Here is a 25,800-nt window from a genome sequence, read left to right as displayed (position 1 = left end):
TGGGTTGATAGATGAGTTCACAGCAACTCCGACATGCAAATGGCCCCACAACTAGAACTCCACAAAGACCCAGTGTTGACTGTGCAACTTCCTGCATATAAATATCCCTGTTTGGCTATGGAAACAACATGCCCGCTTCTATGTAGTGTCTGTTTGGCGCTGTGACTGGGAGCCTGGCTGCCCTGGCTGGCCTCCCTCTGGCTGGGTCCGCAGACCTTGGCCCACAGGCATGCGGGAGCTTTCCAAGGGCGGTGGCCAGCTGAGACCGCTCACCCAGAAGGAGTGGTCCTTGTCCCCAGCTCACTCCCTCCTCTTGCTCACAGCCTGTCTGATGCCTGGATTTGGAAAACCTGAAAGAGGGTCAGCTTCCATTAATTAGGTAAAAGTTCTCTTAATGACTGCAAAACAGTGCCTGAGCTAGCTCGGGCTTCACTTTGAGAAAGTAGGTTGAGCCCTCTCCTCCCCCATCCAGCTGAGAGTGACGGCTGTCACCATCGTGCCCAGAGGGGACAGGACGCTCAGGAACTGCCACCAGCCAGTCCCCACAGACAAGGCATAGATTTCACTCGCTGGGACAGAGCCAAGTCTCTCTGATGACTCTTGATTCCTTTGTTTCAAACCTTATACCTGCTTTTTTACACTGAGCATTATAAACATTTTACAATCTTGGATTCTTTTTACACTAAAAAGTAAAAACTGGGTGGCTCAGTCGGTTAAGCGTCCGACTCTTGATTTTGGCTCAGGTCATGGTCTCGGGGTTGTGGGATCGAGCCCAGAGTCGGGCTCCGTGCTCAGCGAGGAGTCTGCTTGTTCCTGTCCCTCTGGTCCTCCCTGACTCGTGCTCTCTGTTTCTCTCTTTCAAATAAATATATAAAATCTTCTTTAAAGAAATAAAAAGTAGAAACAATTTGAACAAGTGGATCATTCACTTACTTGCAAAGAGTAAAAAGAGTAGGGAGTATCACTCAGGGCATGCTGACGTGGGGCCAGGCACCCTAATCTCATTTAATCCTTGCCCTAGCACTGCACAAACGAGAGATATTTCCAGAGGGAAAGAGAAGCCTGAGCAGGGGTGCTCTCATGTCTGGGATGATGGGAGATGTCAGAAATGGACTTGCTTGCTCTGCTGGGACTCCGAGAGAAGGGGCACGTCTGTCTTCTGACCCTGGGCCCCGTTCAGAGCCAGACAGAGCCACCCTCAACGAGTGAATAAACGGAACCCACCGAGGCCATGACCTGTGTCAGCTAGGTATGGCCCAGCACCCTGCAGATGGGAGGCTGAGGATCAAGGCTGTGTCAAGGGCCCAAGGAGACCTATCCCAAGAGCTCTGACAGGGTGAGCTGGGAGGGCACACCGTGTCGTCCCCTCCACTCCCAGGTCTCATGGCTTCAGCCTAACTTGGACCTCAGGGAAGGAAGAAGGCCACCCAACATTTATTGGGCTGCACAGGATGTGAGGTGCCAGGGGCCCTGCCCCCCCACTAAGATGCCTGGGCCTGGCCATCATTCTCACTGAGGGCCACACCCACTTTGGGGAGGACTGCTGCCCCTGGCTTGAGCCCCTGCCCCCTAATTGCTCCAGGGATCTCGTGAAGGGGTAGGGAGGGCTTGCTGAACAGGCTCAGCCCCCAGAGAAAACTGGCCTGGCCTTGCTTCTGGTTTTGTCCCCGGCTACGTGCTCAGTCTGACCTTTGCTCACCGCTTGGTAAGCACAGGCTTGGCCTTCCCCTGGGTCCACTGAAGCTGTTCCTTTTCTCTCAGCAGCAGGGCAGGGCCCTGGGGCCTCTAAGACCCGGGTTCGAGTTCTGCCTCAGCCACTTACCAGCTGTACGATCTTAGGCAAGTGACTGAGTTTCTCTGAGGAAGGCATGGCCGGGAAGGGCACCCAGTTAGACCCCTGAAGCAGAGGAGGCCCCAAGAGAGGGAGCAGGAAGGCCTGGCGCAGGACCCAGGCTGAAAGACCAGTGGGTGTGATGCATGGTCGGGGTCTGGGGGGCACCGCAGAGGCAGGGAGCTGGGGGCCTCGCCCACATGCGTCTGAAGCCAGGCAGACATTAGAAAGAAGGGGAAGACAGTGAGCCCCCTGGTGCCATGTGCAGCTGGACGCTGGACGCTGGATGCTGGGGCCTCTGGCCGGTGTCTCACCAGTTTATGCTCCAGAAATCCCCATCATCTCCTGCCCACTCCTGAGGGAGCCAGAAAGCCCTGGCAAGGTCACAAGGACTCAAATCGCAGCAGCCCCTGTCAGGAGCAGGAGAGCAGAGAAGCTAAATCCTCTCCGGCCCCAGACACCAACTAACCACAGAGGCCAGTGTCAGCTCAGGACACTGGCCTGGGTTCCACCCTGGCCCTGGAAATGCCAGCTCTGGACTCCACACTGCCCCATCCCCCACACCGGTCAGTGTTGCCCCTCAGCGATTTCTGGAAGCAACAATAACGACAAGTCCAGACTCCTTTTCCAGAGGAAAGGAGATTGACTGAAGAGCTGGTTCTCAAGGCATGCTCTCCAGACCACCAGTAGCAGCAGCAGCAGCTGAGAACCTGCTAGAAATCCAAACTCTCACCCCACCCCCACCCTCCTGCAACAGAAGCTCTGAGCGTGGGGCCTGGGAATCTGTGCTTTAACTCCCTGAGGCCTGCTCCAGTGTGAGGACCACTGCTTCACAGCCATGAGAACAAACGCTCCAACGACAACATGGAACCACGTGGAACAGCGTAGATGGCTCTCACAAGCCGATGTCACGGGAAGAAGTCAGACGCAAAAGAGAACATTCTGAACTATTCCATAAAGTACCAAAACCAGCCAAGAGTCATCCATGCTGTGAGGTCAGAGGTTACCCTCAGGGCAGGGCAGGGCAGGGCAGGGCAGGGGAAGGGGCGGAGAGACTCTCCAGAGCTGTGGGTACCTTCTTCCGGATCTGGGGCAGGTCACACAAGGTGTAAACATTTGGCAATCTGTACGCTTAAGATATGGGTGCTATCTGATTCTACTATACTTACAGTAAAAAATTTGTTTTGACTGTATGAAAGGGCAAAATAGAAATGCCACCTTCCGGGGCGCCTGGGTGGCGCAGTCGTTAAGCATCTGCCTTCAGCCCAGGGCATGATCCCAGCGTTCTGGGATCAAGCCCCACATCAGGCTTCTCCACTGGGAGCCTGCTTCTTCCTCTCCCACTCCCCTTACTTGTGTTCCCTCTCTCGCTGGCTGTCTCTATCTCTGTCAAATAAATAAATAAAATATTAAAAAAAAAAAAGAAAAGAAAAAGAAATGCCACCTTCCTCCTCATTGTCTAGCCTAATACTTGGGTGAAATCACTTGGGGGTGGCCGGAAGGTCTGTCCCTTTGCTCTGGAGAGTAAAAAGTTGGGCATTCTTGGATCTGTGGCCAAAAAGGTTTTATGAATTCAACTTTTATGAATTCAACAGACGTCAGGACAAGGAGGCTAATTAAAACCAGAAAGAACACATCCAAACGAACCTGCCGTTTTTCGTAAATGCTGCTGCTCCCACCTTGTCTCGGGTTTAGAGATACTGTTTCCAGAGAACAAGCCACCTCTTTCAATTACCTTGGTGGGTATTTCACAAAGAGTTTATCTTGGAGGGGATACCAGGAAGTAATGTTGCCCAAGGGGAAGACATTCTGTGGATGTTTGACTCCAGTGTTGGGGATGGGCGGGGAGCCACAGAAGAATCTCACCTCACCTGCCAATGCATTTCCCAGGCCAGATGTTTCAAGGCCTTGACACCACAGAATGGAGCCTTGTGGGTCCATTGCCTATCTACCTATGGCCTGGAGTAGATTCATGACAATGTTCCCTATGAGGAAAGTCTTGGCCCACCTGGAGGGCTACTGTGGGCTCATCTTCCTTAAGTACATCAATTCTCCCCAGCCCCCAGTCTGCTCCGAGGGGGGGCTCACAGGCAACACAGACAAGCCGCCTCTGTGTGCTTAGCTAGGAGCTCCATCTCAAGATGATGCCTGCAAAACTTCCCCAAACACTCCACCGAGAAGAAGATGGAGAGTCCATGTCTCCCAAAACCCCTCTAGGACCTCCTCTGATCAGGCAGGAGCCGGCACCGCATCATCCTGCAAAACGCCTCGTGCTTGGTCATGTTTTTGTGTGAAGCCATCAGCTTACACTGAAGGAGGCATAGAGGAAGACTCTTAAGTTCGCGCACACGTGTGTGTGCGTGTGTGTGTGTGCGCACGCGCGAGCCCTGGGGGTCCAGGAGAAAGACCACCCTACTGGATTGAATAGACTGGAGTCCACGCATCACCTGGACCTCTCTCTACCATGCACATTCCTGGGATCCACTTCAGACTTACTCAGTCCAGAATCTGGGCATGAAGCCCAGGAATTCATATATTTAACAAGCTCTTAAAAGTTTAAAAATCACTGCACTGAAGCTCCTTCTTCCATAAAAGCCCTTGAGAGAAATCACTTAGCTAGTCTTAGTCCTCATGCAAATTCTCCTGAGCCCTTGGTCAGTTTTTATCCCTGACTGCGGTAGAATGAGTCACTGACACATCTCCCCTTTTCACGTTGGCTACTCGGAAGCGAAGACATAATCCGACCACATCCACAGCAGAAGTCTGTGTCATGGGACTTTTTTCACCTTGTCCCCCATCGAGTTTTATGCCCCCACCTTTTTGTTCTTCTTTCTGGTGTCCTCTTTTTAATTTATGCTAGGTTGGATACGTGAGACATAAGTATAGTTTGGTGTTTTCTAAAAAATTTTATTTATGTGACAGAGATTGAGAGAGAGAGAGAGAGAGCACAAGCAGGGGGAGCGGCAGGCAGAGGGAAAGAGAGAAGCAGGCTCCCCGCTGAGCAGGAAGCCCAATGCGGGGCTGAATCCCAGGGCCCTGGAATCATGACCTGAGCTGAAGGCAGGCGCTTAAGCAACTGAGCCCCCCAGGCGCCCGAGACATAAGTATAAATATTATTATATTTACAGATGGAAATGTTGCCTGTGGTGCTTTGCATTGTATGCATAAAGACAACAGCTAGCACACGTTTGGGCCAGCACTGGGCACCCTCACCTTGTTCCAGTACTTAACTACCATCTGTCCTGCCCACATGACCGCAGAGGAACAGGAGGCCCGAGGGGAGGCCACACATTTAGCTCATGCAACCAGCGAGGAGCTGAACAGGGCTGACAACCTAGGCCTGGTTGGAGCCACTCAACCGAGGCTCTCCGTGCCTATACTGCTTCCCCCGGTGTGCTACTGCAAGATTTGGAAACCATGGAATGCCTTCTCAAAATATTCAATTCCCTGACCCCTGGCAAAGTGGAGGGGCAGGTCCCCACAATGTCTTGGCCCGGTCTCGGCCTCGTGTATCTTTTTCTTCAAGTAACTGGAATGATCGTCTCTTTCTCTAACCAAAAAAGAGCCTAACTGAAACGTTAAAAGAAAATGATGAAAACAAATTAAATAATAATAAAATAAAGGAAATAGAAATGATGTATTCGAGAATATTATGCAAATATTAAAGTGGGGTGTATATGCCTAGTTCATCGAAATACAGCATTTTCCAAAACACATTTTTTAAGGGGAGGAAAAAGTAATAAAACCATATGTAAGTTTTTTTTAATGTTCTACAGTTTGAAGAAAATATTTAATGCTTTAATTCTTTTGTTGTTTACTTAGGGAATTTATTCTGAGGCTGTGAACTCAAATATTTTTCCCAAGCTGCTTACCAGCATTCCAAACTTTTATGGACGCCCCTCCTTTTTTTAAATAACAATTTTATTGAGATATAATTTGCCTTCCACACAATTCACCTTTTTGGGGAGGGTATACAATTCAATGGTTTTTAGTATACTCACAGAGTAGTGCAACCATTACCACAACCCATTTTAGAATATATGCATCATTTCCCCAAAAGAAATCTTGTCCCCATTAGCAGTTCCTCACCCCCCACGCCTCAATCCTTTTAGCCCTAGGAAACCACTGATCATTTTTCCACCTCTATGCATTTGCCTGTTCTGGATAGTTCTTATACATGAAATCAAACAATATGTGGTCTTTCATAACTGGCTTTTGTCACTTGGCAAAATGATTTCATGGTTCATTCATGTTATAGCATGTATCAATATTTAATTTCTTCCTAGGACTGAATAACATTCCATTGTATGGATATACCACATTTTATTAATCTGTTCATCAGCTGGTGGACATTTGCATTGTTTCTACATTTTGCCAGTTATGAATAATGTTGCTGTGAATATTCATGTATAACTTTTTGTGTGGACATATGTTTGCATTTCTCTTGGGAACACACTTAGGAATGGAATTGCTAGGTCATATGGTAAATCCACGTTTAGCCTTTTCAGGAACTGCCACACTATTTTCCAAAATAACTCCACCGGGGTACCTGGGTGGTTCAGTCGGTTAAGCGTCTGCCTTTGGCTCAGGTCATGATCTCTGGGTCTTGGGGTCAAGCCCCATGTCAGGCTCATCACTCAGCGGTGGGTCTGCTTTTCCCTCTCCTTCTGTGATCTCTCTTGCTCTTGCTCTCTCTCAGATAAAATCTTTAAAAAAAAAATGCCTGCACCATTTTACATTCCCATCAGCAGTATATGAGGGTTCCAATTTTTCTATATCTTCACCAATGCTTGTTATTATCTGTCTTTATTATTATCACTATCCTACTAGATACGAAACGGTATCTCATCGTTGTTTTAATTAGTAGTGGTGTTGAGCAAATTGTCATGTGCCATTTGTATAACTTCTTCGGAGAAATGTCTATTCAGATCGTTTGCCGTATTTTGATGTCATCTAAAAAAGCATCGTCTAATCTGATGTCAAGAAAATTTACATCTGTTTTCTGCTAAGAGTTTTATAGTTTTAGCTCTTACAATTAGGTCTTTGATCCATGTTGAGTTAATTTTTGTGTATGGTGTGAGGTAGAGATCCAAATATATTCTTTTGCATGTGAATACTCAGTTGCCCCAGCACCATTTGTTGAAAAGATTATGCTTATCCCATTGAATGGTCTTGGCACCCTTGGCATCTATGGTCAAAAAGCAATTGACCATAGATGTATGGGTTGATTTATGGATTCTGAGTTCTATTCCACTGACCTATATGCTTATCCTTGTGTCAGTCTTGATTACTGTTGCTTTGTAGTGAGTTTTGAAATCAGGAAATGTGAGTCTAACGTTATTCTTTTTCAGGGCTGTTTTGGCATGAGTCCCTAGAATTTCCATATGAATTTTATGATCAGTTCATTAATTTCTGCAAAGAAGCCAGCTGGGATCTTGATTTGGATGGTGCTAAATATGTAGATCAATTTGAGGTGTAATGCCATCTTAACAATGTTAATTCTTCTGATCCATGAAAATGGAATGTCTTTCCATTTATTTAGGTCTTCTTAAAGTTCTTTCAACACTATTTTATAGTTTTCAGAATATAAGTTTTGTGGGGTTTTTGGTTAAAATTATATTCCTAAATACTTTTTGACATTATAAATGGAATCCTTTTATTTTTTAAACCTTTTTTAAATTTAAGTTCAATTAATTAACATATAGTGTATTATTAGTTCCAGAGGTAGAGGTCAGTGATTCATCAGTCTCATGTAATACCCTGTGTTCATTACATCACTTGCCCTCCTTAAAGTCCATCACCCAGTTACCCCATTCCTCCATTCCCCTCCCCTCCAGCAACTCTCAGTTTGCTTCCTGTGATTAAGAGTCTCTTATGGTTTGTCTCCTTCTCTGGTTTTGTCTTATTTTATTTTTTCCTCTCTTCCCCTATGATCCTCTGTTTTGTTTCTTAAATTCCACATATGAGTGAGATCATATGATAATTGTCTTTCTCTGATGACTTATTTCGCTTAGCATAACACCCTCTGGTTCCATCCATGTCACTGCAAATGGCAAATTTTCACTTTTTGATGGCTGTGTTATATTTCTGTGTGTGTGTGTGTGTGTGTGTGTGTGTGTGTGTGTACACACCACACCTCCTTTATCCATTCGTCTGTCAATGGACATCTGGTCTCTTTCCATAGTTTGGCTATTGTGAACATTCCTGCTATAAACATTGGGGTGCAGGTGCCCCTTTAGATCACCACATTTGTATCTTTGGAGTAAATACCCGCTAGAACAATTGCTGGGTCGCAGGGTAGCTCTATTTTCAACTTTTTGAGGAACTTCCATACTGTTTTCCAGAGTGGCTGCACCAGCTTGCATTCCCACCAACAGTGTAGGAGGGTTAGAATTCTTTTCTTAATTTCACTTCTCCTATGCTCATTCCTACCATGTAGAAATGCAATTGATTTTTGTATATTGATCTTATATCCTAAAACCTTTCTGAACTTGTTTATTTCCAACAGTTTTTTAGGAGATTCCCTAGGATTTTCTAAATACAAGATCATGTCATCTGCAAATAGAGTTTAACTCCTACCATTCCAATCCTTTATTTCTTTTTCTTTACTAAGTGCCCTGGCTAGAACCTCCATTACACTGTTGAATAATACTGATGAGAGTAGGCGTCCTTATCATCTACCTGATTTTGTAGGAAAACATCCGGTCTTCCATAATTAAGTATGATATTAGCTGTGGAGTTTTCATAAATGCCCTTTATTGAGTTGAAGAAGTTTTCTTCTATACCTGGCTTGTTGAGTACTTTTATCATGAAGGAGTGTTGAATTTTGTCAAATCCTATTTGATCTCAAATGTCTATTGAGATGATCATATAATTTTTGTTCTTTATTTCATTGGTATAGTGCATTATGTTAATTTTTTTTTTTTTTAGAGAGAGAGAGAGCACATGCATGCAAGGGAGGGGGGATGGGTGGGGAGGGAGAGAGAGAAACCCAAGCAGGCTCCTCACAGCCCAGAGCCTGACTCGAGGCTCGATCCCATGACCCCGAGATCATGAACTGAGCCGAAATCAAGAGTCGGACACATAACCAACTGAGCCACCCAGGCACCCCTTATTAATTGATTTTTGAATGCTAAACCAACCTTGCATTCCTGGGATAGATCTACTTGGTCATGGTGTATAGTTCTTTTTATAGATCAGTTTCCTAGAATTTTGTTAAGGTCTTTTCATTTATATTAATAAGAGATATTGGCGTTCAGTTTTCTTGTGATGTTTTTGTCTGGTTTTGTTATCCCTCCATTTTTTGTGTTGTGATGCGTTTTCCAGAATATAACATTTATATAGATAAGAATCCATTTCTGGGCTGGCCATTCTATCTCACGAATTAGTATTTCATGATGTTTAGAAGTAGACTCTTCATTACATATATTACTCAAAAATTTTGAGTTAATCTTCCCTGTCTATCTGACAGATGAACTTCATAATCAACTTATCGAAACATTCTGATGGGTTTTTTTTTGGGGGGGGTTTTTTAATTGGAATGTCACTAAAACTATATATTAACTTGATGAAAATTGACATATTTTTAATTTTCCAATCCAAGAAAAACCCATGCTTCTGTAAAGATGTGAGTCTCCTTTCTCAAGTTTTTATTTTATGCAAGTTGTTTGTTCTTATTAATACAGTTATCCTTTGTTTTCTGGTTTTGTTACTCTTATGATTGAAATCTCTCTCCTTTCTTGCTATTTTTGACATGTGGTGAATCTACATTGAGGATTCACCACACACTGAATTCTCTGTAATTCCAATAGCTTTGATTGGTACTTTTGGATTTTCTAGGCACACAAATCATATCACCTGCAAATTATGATTATTTAATTTTCCTTTCTGATAACATTTGTTTTAAGTCTCATTACATTGGCCAACCCCCACGGAACATGTTAATCATGGGAGCAGGATCCTGCCCGATTTTCTAGCATTACTGTCTTTTTGATGTGCCAAGTACTCTTTATCATGATGTTTTCCTTCTCATCTCACTTTTAAAGGCCTTTCCTGGAGACTGGTATTTAATTTTGTCACTAATCCACTGATGTGCTATATTGTACTAAGATTGCTTAATGATGATAAGATTGCCTCTGAATCACTCCAAAAGCATTTTTTAAGAGCATTTTAATTAGAGAATTAAAACATCTCACTTAACAATTCATTCTTCTTCTGTACTTGATTTATTGGGGGGAAATCTGGATTTTTTTTGAAGACATAAACATAAACAGCTTTTTCTTCCCCATTATGGCTACTTCTCTCCAAACTCACTACCCTGCCGTATAGCAGGGCTCTTAGAAGTCACTTAGGCAGATCCCATAACTTCTCTGCTTCCTATCATTTTTAGAAGTGATTCATTTCTGCATTTAAGATCTATCCTATTCATTTCTTTCTCAAAAGATTTATCTATTTAATTTTTGAATTGGTTAATACATTGACATAGCTTTAAAAAAATTAAAAAATATGAAAAGGTAGGTAAAGACTCCTTCCCTCCCACTGCTGTTCTCCGTTTGCCCAGGGTCCCTCCTCTAACTGATTATTGAAACTCATTTCTCATAACTCCTTCCAGAAGTTTTTAGGCACATCCTAATAAATTTGAATCTATTTCCCCCTTTTACCCTGATGGAAACATAATACATACCCTTCTGCCCTTGTTTTTGTTTCCTGGAGCTATCCTAGAATCCTTTCTTGATCAGAATTTAGAACTGTCTTTTTCTTCCTTTTTAAACTACATCTTATTCTATTGATGGAAATTTTAGGAATTTTTTTTTTCTTTAGAGGGAGAGAATTTGCACACATGCATGTGAGTGGGGAGGCCGCAGAGGGAGAGAGTGAATCCCAAGCAGGCTCCGTGCTCAGTGCGGAGCCCAGCAACGGGCTTGATCTCACAATCCTGAGATCATGACCCGAGCAGAAATCAAGAGCTGGGTGCTCAACCAACTGAGCCATCCAGGTGCCCCCAATATTTAGGAGTTTCTAGATGGCATGACCCGTTCCTGATGGAGAGACATTACAGTGTCTTCAACCACTTGCTCTCCGACACACACACCACTCCTCACCTCTACCAGCAGGTCTGTGGGCCAGATCCTGCAATGGGATTGCTAAGCTAGAGCATATTTGCATTTTACTTTGATAGACATTGCCAGCAATGATGGGGGCTTGCCTCTCAGCTTCACCAATCACTTACCGAACTTTTGATTTTTGACCAATGTAATAAGTAAAAAAAAAAAAAAAAAAAAAAAAAAGGATCCCAGTGTGGTTTGGATTTCCTTTTCTTTCTTTTTTTTTTTTTTTATGGAAATGTTTTTTTTTTTTTTAAGATTTTATTATTTTATTTATTCGACAGGATAGAGACAGCCAGCGAGAGAGGGAACACAAGCAGGGGGAGTGGGAGAGGAAGACGCAGGCTCCCAGCAGAGGAGCCTGACGTGGGGCTCGATCCCATAACGCCGGGATCACACCCTGAGCCGAAGGCAGACGCTTAACCGCTGTGCCACCCAGGCGCCCCTGGATTTCCTTTTCTTTTATGAGACATGAAGTTGAACATCTTTTGCAGGTGTTTGAGAGTGATCTGTATTTCATTTTCTATGAACTGTTCTTAGCCTTTGCCCATTTGTCAGGTTTAAATTTCCCCAAGTTCAACCTCACACTAATCAAAGTTCCACTCCCCTTCCTCTAGCACAGGATAGAATATTTGGGGGGGGGGGTGGGAGGTTTGACCTGGAGAAGCCTCTCGCTCCTCCCTGTCCTCAGGGTGGGGGAGGGAGCAGGGATCAGCAAGCTGAGCTGTCCTTCCATGGCTGGCTGTGTGTCTGCGGTAGGAGGCATCCCTCTGGTTCAGCCTGGCTCCGATGGCTTCTCTGATGGGTATTTAAGGCTGTCCCGGGCTAGTGTTCATCTGCACCTCTTCTCCTTTCCCTCCACCCTCCGCTCCAGACCATCATTCCCAGAGAGGGCACCACATCTCCCTCTGCTCCTAGAGGTACCTACGTGCTCCCAACCCTTTCTCCAGCTTAGGTGGCCCATGGCTTGACCACGTGGCCACCTGGGCAGCCCCCTACCCCTATCACTTGTTAAGCTCTGAGCCCTAGGGAACCTCAGGGAATTCTGGGGTCTTCTTTGCAAGGGCTGTTCGGAAGGCCACAGATACCAAAGGTAAGGTCGGGGTGCCTCATCTTCTAGGGCACGCCAGGCCACAGTCCCTTCAAGCCCCACACATGAAGTCCCCCAGCAGGCCCCTGTCTTCAGAAATCCTCCCACCTGAAGCCAGCACTGGTTCCATGTTCAGTGTATCCCTGAGCCTCAGAAAGCATGGGGGAAGGGAGCAACAAAAAGGACAAGGCACCATAAGCCTCTGCTCTCCGAACTCTTTCCCGGGAGATGTGGGAGTGGGCCTACAGGTTCCACAGCCCTGTGACTCCTGGCTCAGAGCCTCCCGTCCTTGCAGGAACCCAGGACTTCTCCAAGTCTCCCTGGGAACCACTGCCCTCTTTGCCCGGAACATGGGACCCCAAAAAGCCAAGTCCCTCCCCACTTCCTCCTCTTCTATCATCCAGGTGGGGTTCAGGGAGGGGGCACACCTCCTTCAGTAACCCCTCAGGGGTGCTGGCTGACCCCAGCACAGCAGAAATTCAAAGAGAACTAAGTCACATCTGGCCTCAACACCAATTCCAGGATAATTGGAAAAATCCTGCTCTGCGTCCTACGATGCTTTCATTACCCTATTCCGTGCTTTCCCCTTTATATATTTCTCTTCTCGTTTTGCCTCTTAATTTATAAACCGTGTGCATACTTTTTCAAGAACTTTAACGCACAAGTCAGTCATCAATGATGCTTCTTAATCTTCATCAGTATATTTAGCGGATGAGCCTGCTGTTATTGCCATGAACTTGATTCTTAATTTCGGCTTCTGGTGCAAGGGTGGCTGTCCCTGGTATTTTAGTGAGAAGCCGAAAGCTGAGGGTGCCTCACCCAGGAGTTCACTCTGGTCTCTGCTGATAAAGGACAAATGCCCAAACTCCCCACATGGGCCAGACAGAGAGCAGCAAAGAGCACGTGGAGTGGACATCAAGGACCGGGGCGAAGGTTCTGTTCCCAGCTGTGTAAGCTCTGTGACCCCGGCAAGCCCCCACCCCTCCAGCAAGTGGGGCCAGACTGGTGGATCCCGGGCACCTTCTCAATCCTCCCTACCCACTCTCCCTGACTTTCACGTCCTGATTCCTTGCTCCTGCTCACACCAAACACCTACCACGTGCAGAAATGGGGAGGCCCTTCAAATGACGGACTACTTACTCTTGTTCTCAGAGCCCTTTGGTTCCTGGAAGAACTGCTTTAAAAATTCCATCACCCATAACTTTTCCAGAAATCTAAAGTCAAAGTTTTATTTACTGTTTTTAAGTTTCCAGTATCTGAGGTTTTTCCGTCCTTCCTCGTGCCTGCCATCACCTGCAGCCTCCTTCCTCTGGGGTCCTTACAGATGACCTCCTCTGTCCTCTGTCACCCCCACTGCCAGAGCTCAGTCGTGCTGTGGTCTCTGCCGCCTGGGCTCCGCTCATGGTCTGTTGCTCCCCGGTGCTCATCATGAACTGTTTTTTTGCCAACAGGAATGTCTAATTTGTCCTTCTGGCCTCTGGCTTTCTTTTCCTTTTACGGGCTTTCTTCATGTTGCAGATTATGGAGAGAGAGAGAGAGAGATGTATCCCATACTTCCTATGAAAAAGAAACGTGCTCACCCCTCTATACCACTGCCTAGTTCCCAGGTTTAAAATGAATTTCATTAATTTCTGTTGCCTCCTGAGGAAAGGGGTGCTGTCCACACTTGATCTACCACAGTCAATTCTGTCTTGTGCGTGAATTTTGTGACTGTGCCTAACGCCCTCCCTGTCTTCTGAGCGTGTCCCCGGGCACTAGGCTGCACCTCTGATGGTGTCTCCAGAGGACTCAGGGCCCAGCTGGCACTCCGCAGCTGTGTGCCCCGGAGACTGTTCCTTGTCTTGCCATGTTCTGGCCTCTGAAGAGATGTCGTTTGGCTTAGAAAGTTACTGGTCACTTGATGCTTGGTGAGCTGTTACTGTAACCAGGAGCTAACCTTCCAGGTTCTGGTGGGTTCAGACCCCGTTGCATCGGACAATGTTCAAATCCAGCCTCCTGCCAAATGCACCCTCTCTCTCTGACCTCATGCCCAACTTCTCCCTCACATTCCTGCTTCCTTTCCCACTGAATCAGTCCAACAGCCCTAAAGGAAAACCGGGGTTCATCTTTCCTTTTCTCCCCCTTTAGCCAAAAGCAAGCCAACAGGTCCAGTTTCAAAGTTCTGCCTCCTGTCTCCTCAGGGCCTCACTCACTGGTTTTCCTCTCAGAGAGAGCACCCAATGAAGCCTAGCCTCCTCCTCCCCAGTGCTTTCTATCCCCTCCCCATCAGTTAATCATTTGGAGGGCCTCCCCATTTCTGCACATAGTCGGTGTGGTGTTCGGGATAAGCAGGCAACAAGGCATCAGGGAGACTGGGTGGGGAGGACTGAGAAGGCACCCGAGGCCCCCCAGCTGTACCCCCACTGGCTGGAGGGGCAGGGGCTTGCTGGGGTCACAGGGCTTGCATACCTGGGCTGCTTCCATATCTTGGCTACTGTAAATCAGGTGCGTTAAACACAGAAGTGCTTCCATCTTTTCAAAGCAGTGTTTTCATTTTCTTTGGGTAAATACCCAGTCATGGAATTACTGGATCATAGGGTAGTTCTATTTTTAATTTTTTAAGGAACCTCCATTCTGTTCTCCACAGTGGCCGTACCAGTGTGCATTCCCACTGACAGTGCACGAGGCCGCCTTTTCCTCCACGTCCTCGCCAACACTTGTTTCTCGCCCTTTGATTCTCGCAATTCTGACAGGTGTGAGGTGATGTCACATTGTGGTTTTGATTTGCATATCCCCGATGATAAGCAATGTTGAGCATCGTTTCATGTGTCTGTTGGCCATGTGGATGTCTCTTTTGGAGAAATGTCTGTTCATGTCTTCTGCCCATGTTAATCGGATTTTTGGGTTTTTTTGGTGTTGAGTTGTATAAGTTCTTTATATATTGTGGATACTAACCCTTTATTGGGTATATCATTTGCAAATGTCTTCTCTCATTCAGTAGATTGCCTTGTTCTTCTGTTGACATTTTACTTTGCTATGCAAAGGCTTTTTATTTTGGTGTAGTCCTAATAATTTCTTTTTGCTTTTATTTCCCTTGCCTCAGGAGACAAATCTAGAAAAATGTTTCTATGGCCAATGTCAAAGAAACTACTGCCTATGTTTTTTTTCTAAGACTTTTATGGTTTCAGGTGTCATATTTAGATCCTTAATCCGTTTTGAGTTTATTTTTGTGTATGTGAAAGGAAGTGGTCCAGTTTCATTCTTTTGCATGTAGCTGTCCAGTTTTCCCAGCACCATTTGTTGAAGAGATTGTCTTTTCCCCATTGCATATTCTTGCCTCCTTCATCAAAGATTAATTTACCATATAAGCATGGGTTTATTTCTGGGCTGTCTATTCTGTTTCATTGATCTATGTGTCTGGTTTTGTGCCAGTACCAGACTGTTTTGTTTCCCCCCTCAGTTGCTTCTATCCCCCTCCCCCTCAGTTGCCTCTATCCCCTTCCCCCTCAGTTACTTTTATACAGTTATATTTCCTGTTCAACCATGGTCTGGGTTCCACAAGGACCACAGCCCCCTTCCTTCCCCAGGGAACCCCCACTCCGCGCCACCTCCTGGAGCCAGCACTGCCCCACGTGGCCATGATGCACTGGGGCTTCACCTGTGTGGAGAGCCAGCTGGCACCTGTGCCTTGCCCTGAATTCTCCTTCTCCTGCCCCCTTTCTGATCCCGCCCTTCGTACCACTCACTCCCCAATTTCTGAATTCCAACTTTAAACCTTCCTAGGATCCTTCTCTCCTGTTTGGCTATTCCATTCCCTTCCTCTCCTTTGTCCTTTGCTCCTGCTGTGAGCACCGAAATGTTCAGGGCAGGGCCACAGCTGTCTTCCTTGTGGTCATCTGCTTTTCTACATTGTCTCCAAGGGGCACGTGTCCGCAGAGCATGCCGGCCGCAGAGTACCTTCTAGAGCAACTTTACAAGGTCCTTCTCTTGCTGGGGCTTTTCTACCAAACCAGAAACGTCATCATTTTCCCTCTACCTAAAACCTTCCTCTCCAGCTTTCCCCACTTTGCCGGGGGGTGGGGGTGGGGCTTGGGGTGTGTTTATCGATCAAGGCAGACACTGTCATGTACCTGGGAGTCTAAGGGACCAGTTCCAGGACCAGGAATGACAGCTGAAGGCAGGCCAGGCCTGCATCCCTCCTCGGGGCCCCATCTTCTCATAGAGGTCCACCTGAGCCCTGAGACAACATCCAAGCCCTCCTGTTGTCAGGTCACAGCTGGGGTGGCTTCATTGTCCCCTCAAGGCCATATCCTCCTGCCCTCTGTCTGGACAGCTAACACACCCCACAGTCACCAGTGCTCTGGGCTCCTCCCTGAAGACAAGGTGGGGTCTTCAGCATGGTCCTGTTGAGAAGCCTCCCCAAGTGTTCCTGTCTGGAGTCGCCAGTGCCTTCTGCTGGATAACCCATGCTCTGCCCTCAGCTCCAGGCAGTGACCTTGAACTGCCCTCTGGGATGTTCTGATTGACCAGGGAGTGAAGCTCCCCCACCCAGGGCTCCCCATGATCTGCGGCTCATCCTGGCCCTTCCTTGCAAATACCCTCCACTGCCCTCCCTGTTCCTCTCTGCTTTGTAGTCCTGGCTTCCTCCTGCGGCTCCTATCAGCCGTGCGAAGGCCAGGCCTGGTCTTACAGGCTGTCCCCGGCGCCCCCAGGGGTCTGCTTCAGAGCAGGTGCCCAGATGGCTCCTCTAGATTCACTGCATGCCCTCAGGCCCTGTGGAAGATCCCTCCCTACAGCACTTCATCCCCCCTTGCCTGTCTCCTGACACCCCCTCCTCCTGCCTGCCCCAGCTCTGCTCTCCATCAAGACTATCTGTCTCTGACCAGCAGCAGACAGGACCCAACCTGGCCAAAGCGAGGGGCAGCATGGGGCGGAGCTCCCTGCTGGCTCCTGCTCCCACAGCTGCTGAAGATGCTGTGGTCCTGCTCCATAAGGATCTTGCTCAGGGCTGGGCCACGGACTCACAGGGCAGGCATCCCGGGCCTCACCCTGGATGTCTTGAGTCAGAAACTGTGTCTTAATAAGGGCCCCAGGTGACTCCTCGCATGCACATTTGAAAGGCCCTGGCCTCACCTCCCCGTGTCCACCAAGCCATCATCCCCCCACCCCCAGCAGCTGGCCTGGGTTGCCACAGCTGGGCTGGCAGCCAGCTTCCCCCTCCCCTCCCCACCACCTTCTCCCATGTGTCCTGACCTCCCAGGCCACTGACTCACGCAGGGAGGCCCCCTGGCCCTCAGCCCAATGCAGGGAGGTTTAACAGTCACCCTTGGCTCACATGCCTGAAGCCACATAGCTAGCACAGAGAACAGCCTAGAACCGCCACCCTCCCGCCGCCCGACACACACGCACTTCCTGCTCCTGCCTCTGATTCATCCTTGCCAGCCTTCAACCAATCTTTACAACAGCAACTTTTAACCACATCACATGGATTTCAGGTTTCCCCCAACAAACAAATCCGACAGATGGGGTGTGATCCTCACCAAACCATTTACCAGCTGTGTGATCCCAGGCAAGTTGCCAGAGCTCTCTGACTTGCAGCTTCTTTATCTAGAAAATAGTGGTGACTTCCACAGGGACCTCAGGGAGATACTTCATCCACTTGCCCATTGTTGCAGACGACCACTGTCTACAGAGCGCTGCTGTGTACACAGCACGAGACAGCACCGAACCAGAGACCCAGTCCTGCCCTTTCAGGTGCTTCCAGAGCAGGATCCCGAGCAGGAACAGAGACGCACAGTCCACGCCCACAGGGGCCCGGGGGGAGAGCACACCAGCGGCGCTCGCTGAGTGCGGGGATGGGTGTCCTGCAAATACAGCTTCCGATCACACATGCGTCCTGTGCACTTCCACCCAAAGCCGCCTGGAACAGAGAGACATAGGCTTCAAGCTACTCAGGAGTTTAAGAAAAACATGAGGAGATGGGAGGAGGGCTGCCAGGCTCTCCAACAGTTAATGGATATAGAAGAATTGAAGTGATTATAAAAATATTTCAGATGTAGAGCACAGTTGCCCAAAATAGGCAATAATTGAGGTGGAATTAGAGTTGTTTTTTAGAGAGTTCCACAAATTGTGTGTGTGTGTGTGTGTGTGTGTGTGTGTGTGAAGTGTGTGCGCGCTGTCTTAGCGATGGAATACATTTTCTCAGGGTTTCAGAGACCCATCATTTAAAGAAAATGACAGGGATGACTTGAGAGCAACTCCTGGGGCTCTCGTCATGCCCTGAGCTTCCCTCTGAGGGGTCCCTGAGCTGCCCTAGATCTCAGATTTTGAGAGCTGGCCAGGCGTCCCATGAACATCCACCTACCGCCATGTTTTCTGCATGCGACTCTGAGGTCTATACTTGCTCAGCGTGAGTAGGTGATTACAGGTGGCGGAAAATGAATATTCAAACCCCAGTCCCCTGCCTCCCAGCCAAATGCCCTTCACCATACATCACACAGGCTTCCATGAGCTCACAACACCACCCAGCCAACACCGGCGATCAGCAAGGATACAACCAGGCTGAACGTCAAGTGGGATCCCACCAACCAAAGCTGCATCGTTCCGTCTGTAGGACAGCCAGGAAAAGGCAAATGAGGAACGTGTACAGACTGGTGGTCACCAGACGGTGCAGGAGGGGCTGACCGCAGTGGGGCACAGGGAACTTTTGGGGTGCTGGAGTATCCTGTATGTAGATTAGGGTGGCGGATACGCTAACTGCATTCGTCAAACCTCATAGAACCATACACTAACGAGAGCAAATTGCACTGCATATAACTCGTACCTCAATTTTTTAAAAAGCAACCTAAACTTACACAGGGTGATGATAAGAATCAGCATCTTCAAGACAAAACCCAGTCTGTGTTCAGGGCCATGACACGGAGGCCGTGGGAATGCCCTATTCGTAAGAGTCCGCTTCAGTCAAGGATGTCCAATTGCACACACTCCTCCTGGGAGGTTTTTCAACACATCCTCAAATCAGCATGCTCCAACCCCAAGCAGGTTTGCTTCCACTTACCTGACAGGCAGCGAGTGGCATTGGCCTGGCCTGTCACCCTGGCCCATCGCCTGCCATGGGGACGGCCCCTCCCTGGTCCTCCCCAAACCACCATGTGTCACTTATCCTGTCATTTCCCCTTGCACATCTTCCCCACCCCAGCCCCTACCTGCCACACCTGGGCGATACCTGTGTGATACCTGCCCTCTGGCTTCAGGTGCCCAGCCCAGCCCGCCCAGCGCTTCCAGGATCCTGACGCCTCCACCCCCATAGTCATCAAGGATGTAGCAGGGACTCCCTGACCTGGTTCAGAGACCTCCACAGATGGGCCCCAACACACAATTAACTCCTGCATTACCCACTTCTGCCCACTTGCCCTCTGCCCCCAGATCAAGCTGAGAACAGCCACTGTACCCTAGGGAGGCATAAAGGCAAGTGAAAGAGGAGAGAAGGGGATGTCAGCGGGTAGGCCAGAGTCACGGAACCCTAAAATCAACAGCTTCTGTGTGGACACTGTCAGTGACGGGGAATTCACTGCCCCCAGAGCAGCTGCTCCGCCTTGGCCAACTCTGAACTCCAAAGCTGAAGTCTGTCCTTGCCTGTGGTCTTAATTCACCCCCTCTTGGCCCCAGGCCCCAGAGAGCAGATTTGTGATGACCCTGACCTTGGCCCTCCTGGGTCTTCTCTCCCCATTCCCAACCAGACTGCAGGGCAGAGGGTCCCCCCTCCATCTGGCCAGAATAGAAACCTCTCATTCTCTCTCGTTCTCATCCCTTGCTGACTGGGATTCAACTTGGTGTGAGGGGAAACCACCCCTCCTGCCTGCGAGCTGTGGGTTCCTCGCCACGTTTATAATAAACTTTGCCCTGCCAGGTACTCCTGCGAGGGATGTCCCCCCAAATGTGACCTCTTGGTCTCTACATGGTCATCTCTGGCCCCCTGAAATCATAGCTTTACTCTCTGAGGCAAAGCATTAGCCAGTGGGACAGGACCTCTCCAATGATCCCACAGGGCACACCCCAGCATTTATGGACCAGGACATGGATGCTGGGTCTACCAGAGGCTTGCTGGGGTCCCATAGCTGGCCATGGTGCTGAAGGAGCTCCCCAGGTCCTCACAAGCCAGGCCAAGCTGCCCAAGGTAGGCCCTTGTCTTAGTGCTCCCTGACTTCTAACACCTTAACACTTGTTTCTGCTTGGCTGGTTACTGATAGGCAAGGTCACCAATGGAATACCACCAGACCTGCAGGCAGGTAGGAAAGGAGGCAATCTCCTAGGACAAACTTTCTGCATCTGTGTCATTAGGTGGCCGGTTCCAGGAGCCAGAGCCACTCTCAGTCCTCAAATCTCCCTGACCAGAAAGACCTAATTCCTGCCTTAGATAAACAAAGCTCTGCCTGGCGCAAGGGAAGACACCCTTCCTGAATATTCTAAGATCACCTGACCAACTGACCTGAAATGTGTTTGGACTGGGGTGAGGAGAAGAGAAGGGGGTTGGGAACTCACCCTTGGGGAACTGAGGGCGGTGCCTGGGGTAGCCAGGGTACCTGCTGTAAGCAGAGGGGTGTGGTGGGAAAGGGGTAGGTGTGCCTCAAGTCCAGACCCCCATTCTTTACATTTTTTACAAAAGAAAGCAGAAGCAGAAAAGAAAAGCTTTCCTGAGTCTTTAAACTCTGAAAACATGATAGAAGTTCTGCACCCATAATTAAGAAAGATGTATCTGCATAAACACAGCCTCTGCATACAATATATGCACCCCTTAAACCTCCATAGAGTCCATGGGAGCTCAGGTTCTGAACCCTCGGATAGATGGGAAGCCACAAAGAACCCTAGCATGGCCCTCCTGTCTAGCACACCATCCTGACCAGCTTACACTCTACTCAAGGATCTGCTATGTCCCTCGCCACTTCAAGAACCCGTACTCTGGAAGGCCCGTGTTGGGAAGAAAATGGGTTTTGCCCGGACAGTCCTGGTATAATTCAATTAGACCCCTTTTCCTGTGAACAGTGCCCTGGTTTAGATGATATCCACTATGGTCACCCCAGGGGGAGGTAACCATTCTGTGCCCCCAGCTGGTGGGGTGGGGGAGGGCTTGTTCCCACAGCTGTCCAACAACGTCATCTTAGCAGGGAGGCCACTGATCTACCAACTAGCCCTAGCCACCAGTGGACGGCAGGAGGTTTGTCTCCACCGGATTCAAGTCTTCCCACTTCTGAATTTACAGCTGTACGACCGTCACTCGCTGATAGTCCTTTTGAGTCTCCCCAAGACTTTACTTTTGTGTCTGTCTGTACATCTTCCCTTTCTTCACTTTGGTTTCCCGGAGTTCTCCTCACTGTTTTTGCTCCTCTTTCTCTTGAATCAGTCGGAAGATGTTTACTTGAAAGCTAGTTATACAAGCCACTTTAAGCATTTCCCCCAAAGCGCATCCTATGAATAGAATAAACAAACTTCAATTATAAAATGATACATGAATGCATCCAAATTGCAGTGGTTAAACTGTAATTTTCACTGATAAAGATGCGGTCGCCCAGATGTGCAGACTCTTCCAAATTTCATCAAATCCGAATGGGAGTGGAAGACTAGACGCTGAATGGAACATTTAGCCTGATGACCCTAACTGAAAATTGTTCTCTTTCTCTTCCAGAGCATTCAAACTGGTGAAGCTAGAGAGGTTACCCATCTCCAGTCGCTCTGCTGAGAAACAAGCGGACCGATTTCCATGGAGACCAGGGGATCTGAAGGTTTGGAAAAGCCCTGGAAGAAATCGGTGAGTGGTTCACAGGAGACTGATGATGTGCAGGACAAGGTGAGACCCGAGTTACTCTCAGAAGATGAGAAAACGCGCCACGCCAACCGAGAGACGCAAGACAGAGAACCCCGCCGCCACATCCCGATTCAGAGAAACTCCATCTTCAACCGCACCGTGAGACGCAAAAGCAAAGGCAAAGCCAGAGACACTCCTGAAGAGAACACCCCCCACCCGGCAGGTCAGTACCAGGGACAGCTGGTACTGCTGTCCCTTGATATCCCAGTGGAGTCATCAGGGTTGAAGGGCCCTAATTAAATGAAAGAAGAATAAAAGGCCTTGAAAATTGTCAAGGACAGGTCCAATAAAATGAAACACTTTGAAGCTGTTATCTAAAGGATTCGATTCCTGCAATAGGATGATGTGGGTACTTCAGGAGAGAGCGTTGACCCAGATTATACGATAAGACTAGCTTCTGTTTAAGAGACACATCTTGTTCTAGGACTCAGCAAAACAGCCCCAGACATCCATGCCTTCGAGCAGGGAGGCTTGGAGCTGTATGCGTTTGTGGCTATCTGGGAACCTGAGTTTCCTGAGCCGTGAGGTCCCATCGTTGTTCTCTCACTGTTGCGGTGATGGCCAGTTTCTGCCGCACTGGAAATACCTGAGATGAATACCTTGGGAATAGCTTTGCGGCTGGATCCCTTTGTCTTTTAAATGAGTCCCCAGCACATCTTATCTGCTCAAAGTATATTTCTTGAGCAGAATAAGGTTCAGAAACTTTTACAACTGGCGGGGGTGGGGGGCAGGGCTGTCAGAGCTGCAAACTCCTTTCTTTGTGACTTGCCCACATGCCTGAGCGGGCAGCATGCTGGGGTTGTGGAGCAGGTGCTCGTTTCTTAGCCCCCGGGGTACAGCACCTGCCACCAGACAGTCTGCCACGGTATGTGTGCTGGGCGTGGCAACCCCTGCTTTAGGTCCAGGGACTTCACGAACTCCTTTGAGACATTCACTGAACCCTGTATCAGGGAGCCTTTGCCACATGGTAAACCACCCTCAAGACACAGAGACAAAAACAACAATATTTATTATTTCTTGTGATTCTGGGGGTTGATCGGGTGTTGTGTTGTCTGTCTGACCTCTGCAGTCTGCTGGCGGCTCATCTGGGGTTGGAAGGTCAAGGAAACCTTGCTGGACTCCCAGGTGGCTAGTGAGCGGGTGGGCCAAGGTGGGCCTCAGCTGAGATGCCTTGTCTCCGTTCTGAAGGATGCTGGTCACCCTTCAGCAGGTTGGCCTGGGCTGGTTCACACGACAGCAGGCTTCCCAGGTCAAGAGCAGAAACCATTCCCAAGAGGCCTGAACTCAGACCTGTAGAGTCCCTTCTACCACATTCTGTTGGTCCAAGCAGTTCACACGCCAGCCCAGAGAGATGCAGATGGACACCCCAACCCCACTGTCGGATGGGAGGGGAGGCAATCTGTGGGTGTCTGCTGTCTACACACACTAACAAAATTATGCATCAAGTACTGAATTAAGAGCAAGAGAAATACGATGGAAATGCTATACTCGTGGAAGCTGGGTGAACATATGTTATATGACCCTCTCAACTTTGGGGTATGTTTGAAAATCTTACTAAATGGCAAGTTAGAAACACACTCCCACACAAAGAAAGTTGGAGTCTCTGCCCTTGAGGGACCCGCAATATTGTAATGATGTCATTTACTGCAAGCAAAGTCTCAAAGTTTACAAGAAAGGTAAAGGCAAAAAACGAGACCCCTCCGGTGCGGTTAGGAAAGAATCCCCACAGGAGAGGATACTTTAGATGAGTCTTGAGGGGTGCGTGAGGACATGGCCAGAGAGAGAACAGGAGCTAACTTGGCACTTGGAGGTACTCAGTGTTACAGGTGTACTTACTACACCCATTTTACAGATTAAAAACAACAACAACAACAACGACTGAAGCAAAGAGAGATTGAATCACTTACCCCAAGTCACACAGTGAGCGGCCTGGCTTGAGCTGGAGTTCTGATCCTTCTCACCCCAAAGCCTCTGCAGATGGAAAAGGGGGTTAGGGCAGCTCTTTCTAACAGAAATGTAATGCAAGCCACGTCTGTCGTTTTAAATTTCCCCGCAGCCACATCAACAAAAGTAAAAAGAAACAGGTAAAATTCATTCTAAAAACGCATGTTAGCGAGCACAAAGCATGCAAAATAGGGTCGTTCCACCGCACAGTCAATAATCAATATAAAAAGTTAGTAATGAGACATTTTGCTTTTTTTTTACAGTATGTCTTTGAAAACTGTGGAATATTTTTGTTGGAAATATTTGATCTGGATTTAGGTTTCATAAAATGTACAGTCAGAAAAGCAGATTTGCATACCCAGACTGTTCCATATATGCTTAGAAGTTTTCCAGTAGCTAAATTGAGGATTGGTTTTTACATTTAAATTTAAATTAATTTAAGCTAAAAAGAAATGAAGAATTCACTTCCTGAGTCACACCGGCCACGTTGCAAGTGCATACCAGCCACACATGGCTAACAGGGCCCCTATTGGATCTCGCAGGGTTAGAGTGTTGCAAGCAGACAGAAAAGCACATACAGATGCCCAGGGTCAGGGGCCAGGGGTCTTTCTGAGCAGGAGCAAAGGCGGGTGTGGGGCTGGGTCTGAGATGAGCCTGGAGAGGGAAACCGCATCAAGGGGGAAAGAGCGTGTGGCTTCCCAAGCCGAGAGGAGAATGCCGACGCCAGTGTAGACTAGAACAAGGGTCACTTTACTTCTTGCCACTCTCAAAGATGCCATTGATGTCCAGACCATAAATATTTTCAACAGACTCCGAGTTTCATTTTTAAAGTGACTCCCTGTTTCACTTCCCTGCAGTTAACTCCCAAGACAGTCCAGAACTTCCTGATCCAGACTCCAAGGAGAAAATGCTCCCCTGCTCTGCCCCAGAGGAGCAGACAAAACAGATCACGGCTTTGGGGTTCCCTGGCCCGCTCCCAAACAACAAAAGATTTGTGCTCTGGCTTCACTCTGCTAAAGGGCTGCCTTTTCGGTCACACTAGAACACGGATGGACGACCCACCTACAGGCGACCTGTCGCCCCTGGGGGAGGGAGCTTGACTTACTATTTAATAGCGATTAGGATTCGGACATCGTAAAGTTAGATGTTAAAAGATTGATAAATTGCAAATGATTTTTGTCCAGTAGAAGCAAGAACACTGGTAGTTCTGGTTTTATTGTCCTCTAAGACATTAATTAGGTTTGTATCTAAGTTCGCAATCTCATTTTCAATATTCTTTTCCTACTGACTGTGTCTGCACATGAATTTTCTTGCGTCGCAATTATAATTTTTGTAGAGATGGCATCCCAGGTCACTGAATACTTTCAAGCCGTGGCAAATTGCCCTCCAGGGGCATGAGAGGAAGAACACCCTTCTTCATTCCTCTTCCTTCCCTCCCAGGGTGAACTTGCTACTGTCCCCGTCACAGAGAACTGCCTGAAATGGGGGAGATGCGCATTTTCTAATTCTCTGCCCTTCTTAAATGTCACAGATTCAGTGGAAAATGGACAGCCTGCAAATGAGCCCCTGACCTTGAGCTCCCCCCAGAGCAGAATGTCTCAGTGGAGAATTCCAATACGGCCAGACCCAGGAGCCAAGAGAACAAGGTGAGAGAAAGCAAACCGCAGGAGGGGTCGTTCACGACCAGATGTGGCGGGGACCATCGAGGCAAAGTCTTGGCAGGGCTGCAAGGGTGTCTCGTGGTTCTTTTAAAAAGTCACTTTTTGTTGCCCGTGTTAAAAAAAAAAAAAAAAAAGCAAAACTCTACCATTTCCTTTTTTAAAAAATAACACATTGTTACTCTTCCATCACAAAACTAGGAAATTATAGATTTTACAGATGTCAAGTGGAAAAGGAAAATCACTATATCATGCCACCACCAGAGACTTTAATGTAACTGTTGCAAAGCTTTTTTTCCTGTATAGTTTATGCCTATTTTCTCTTTATAAAA

General features: G+C 47.9%; 1 protein-coding gene across 2 annotated transcripts in view; it reads left to right on the top strand.

The window, feature by feature from the left end:
• NGEF (neuronal guanine nucleotide exchange factor) overlaps positions 1-25,800 on the top strand; it is a 102,945-nt gene that overhangs the window by 9,441 nt on the left and 67,704 nt on the right. For both annotated transcript variants that reach the window (XM_026491681.4, XM_026491683.4), the window contains 2 exons: positions 21,687-22,029; positions 25,342-25,456. In XM_026491681.4, the coding sequence (XP_026347466.2) occupies positions 21,762-22,029; positions 25,342-25,456 (383 nt within the window). In that variant the 5' untranslated portion in view covers positions 21,687-21,761. The remainder of the gene's footprint in view (positions 1-21,686; positions 22,030-25,341; positions 25,457-25,800) is intronic.

The sequence above is a fragment of the Ursus arctos genome, unplaced genomic scaffold, assembly GCF_023065955.2.
Source record: "Ursus arctos isolate Adak ecotype North America unplaced genomic scaffold, UrsArc2.0 scaffold_1, whole genome shotgun sequence".
Lineage (NCBI taxonomy): Eukaryota > Metazoa > Chordata > Mammalia > Carnivora > Ursidae > Ursus > Ursus arctos.
This window is presented reverse-complemented; position numbering and strand designations above follow the sequence as displayed.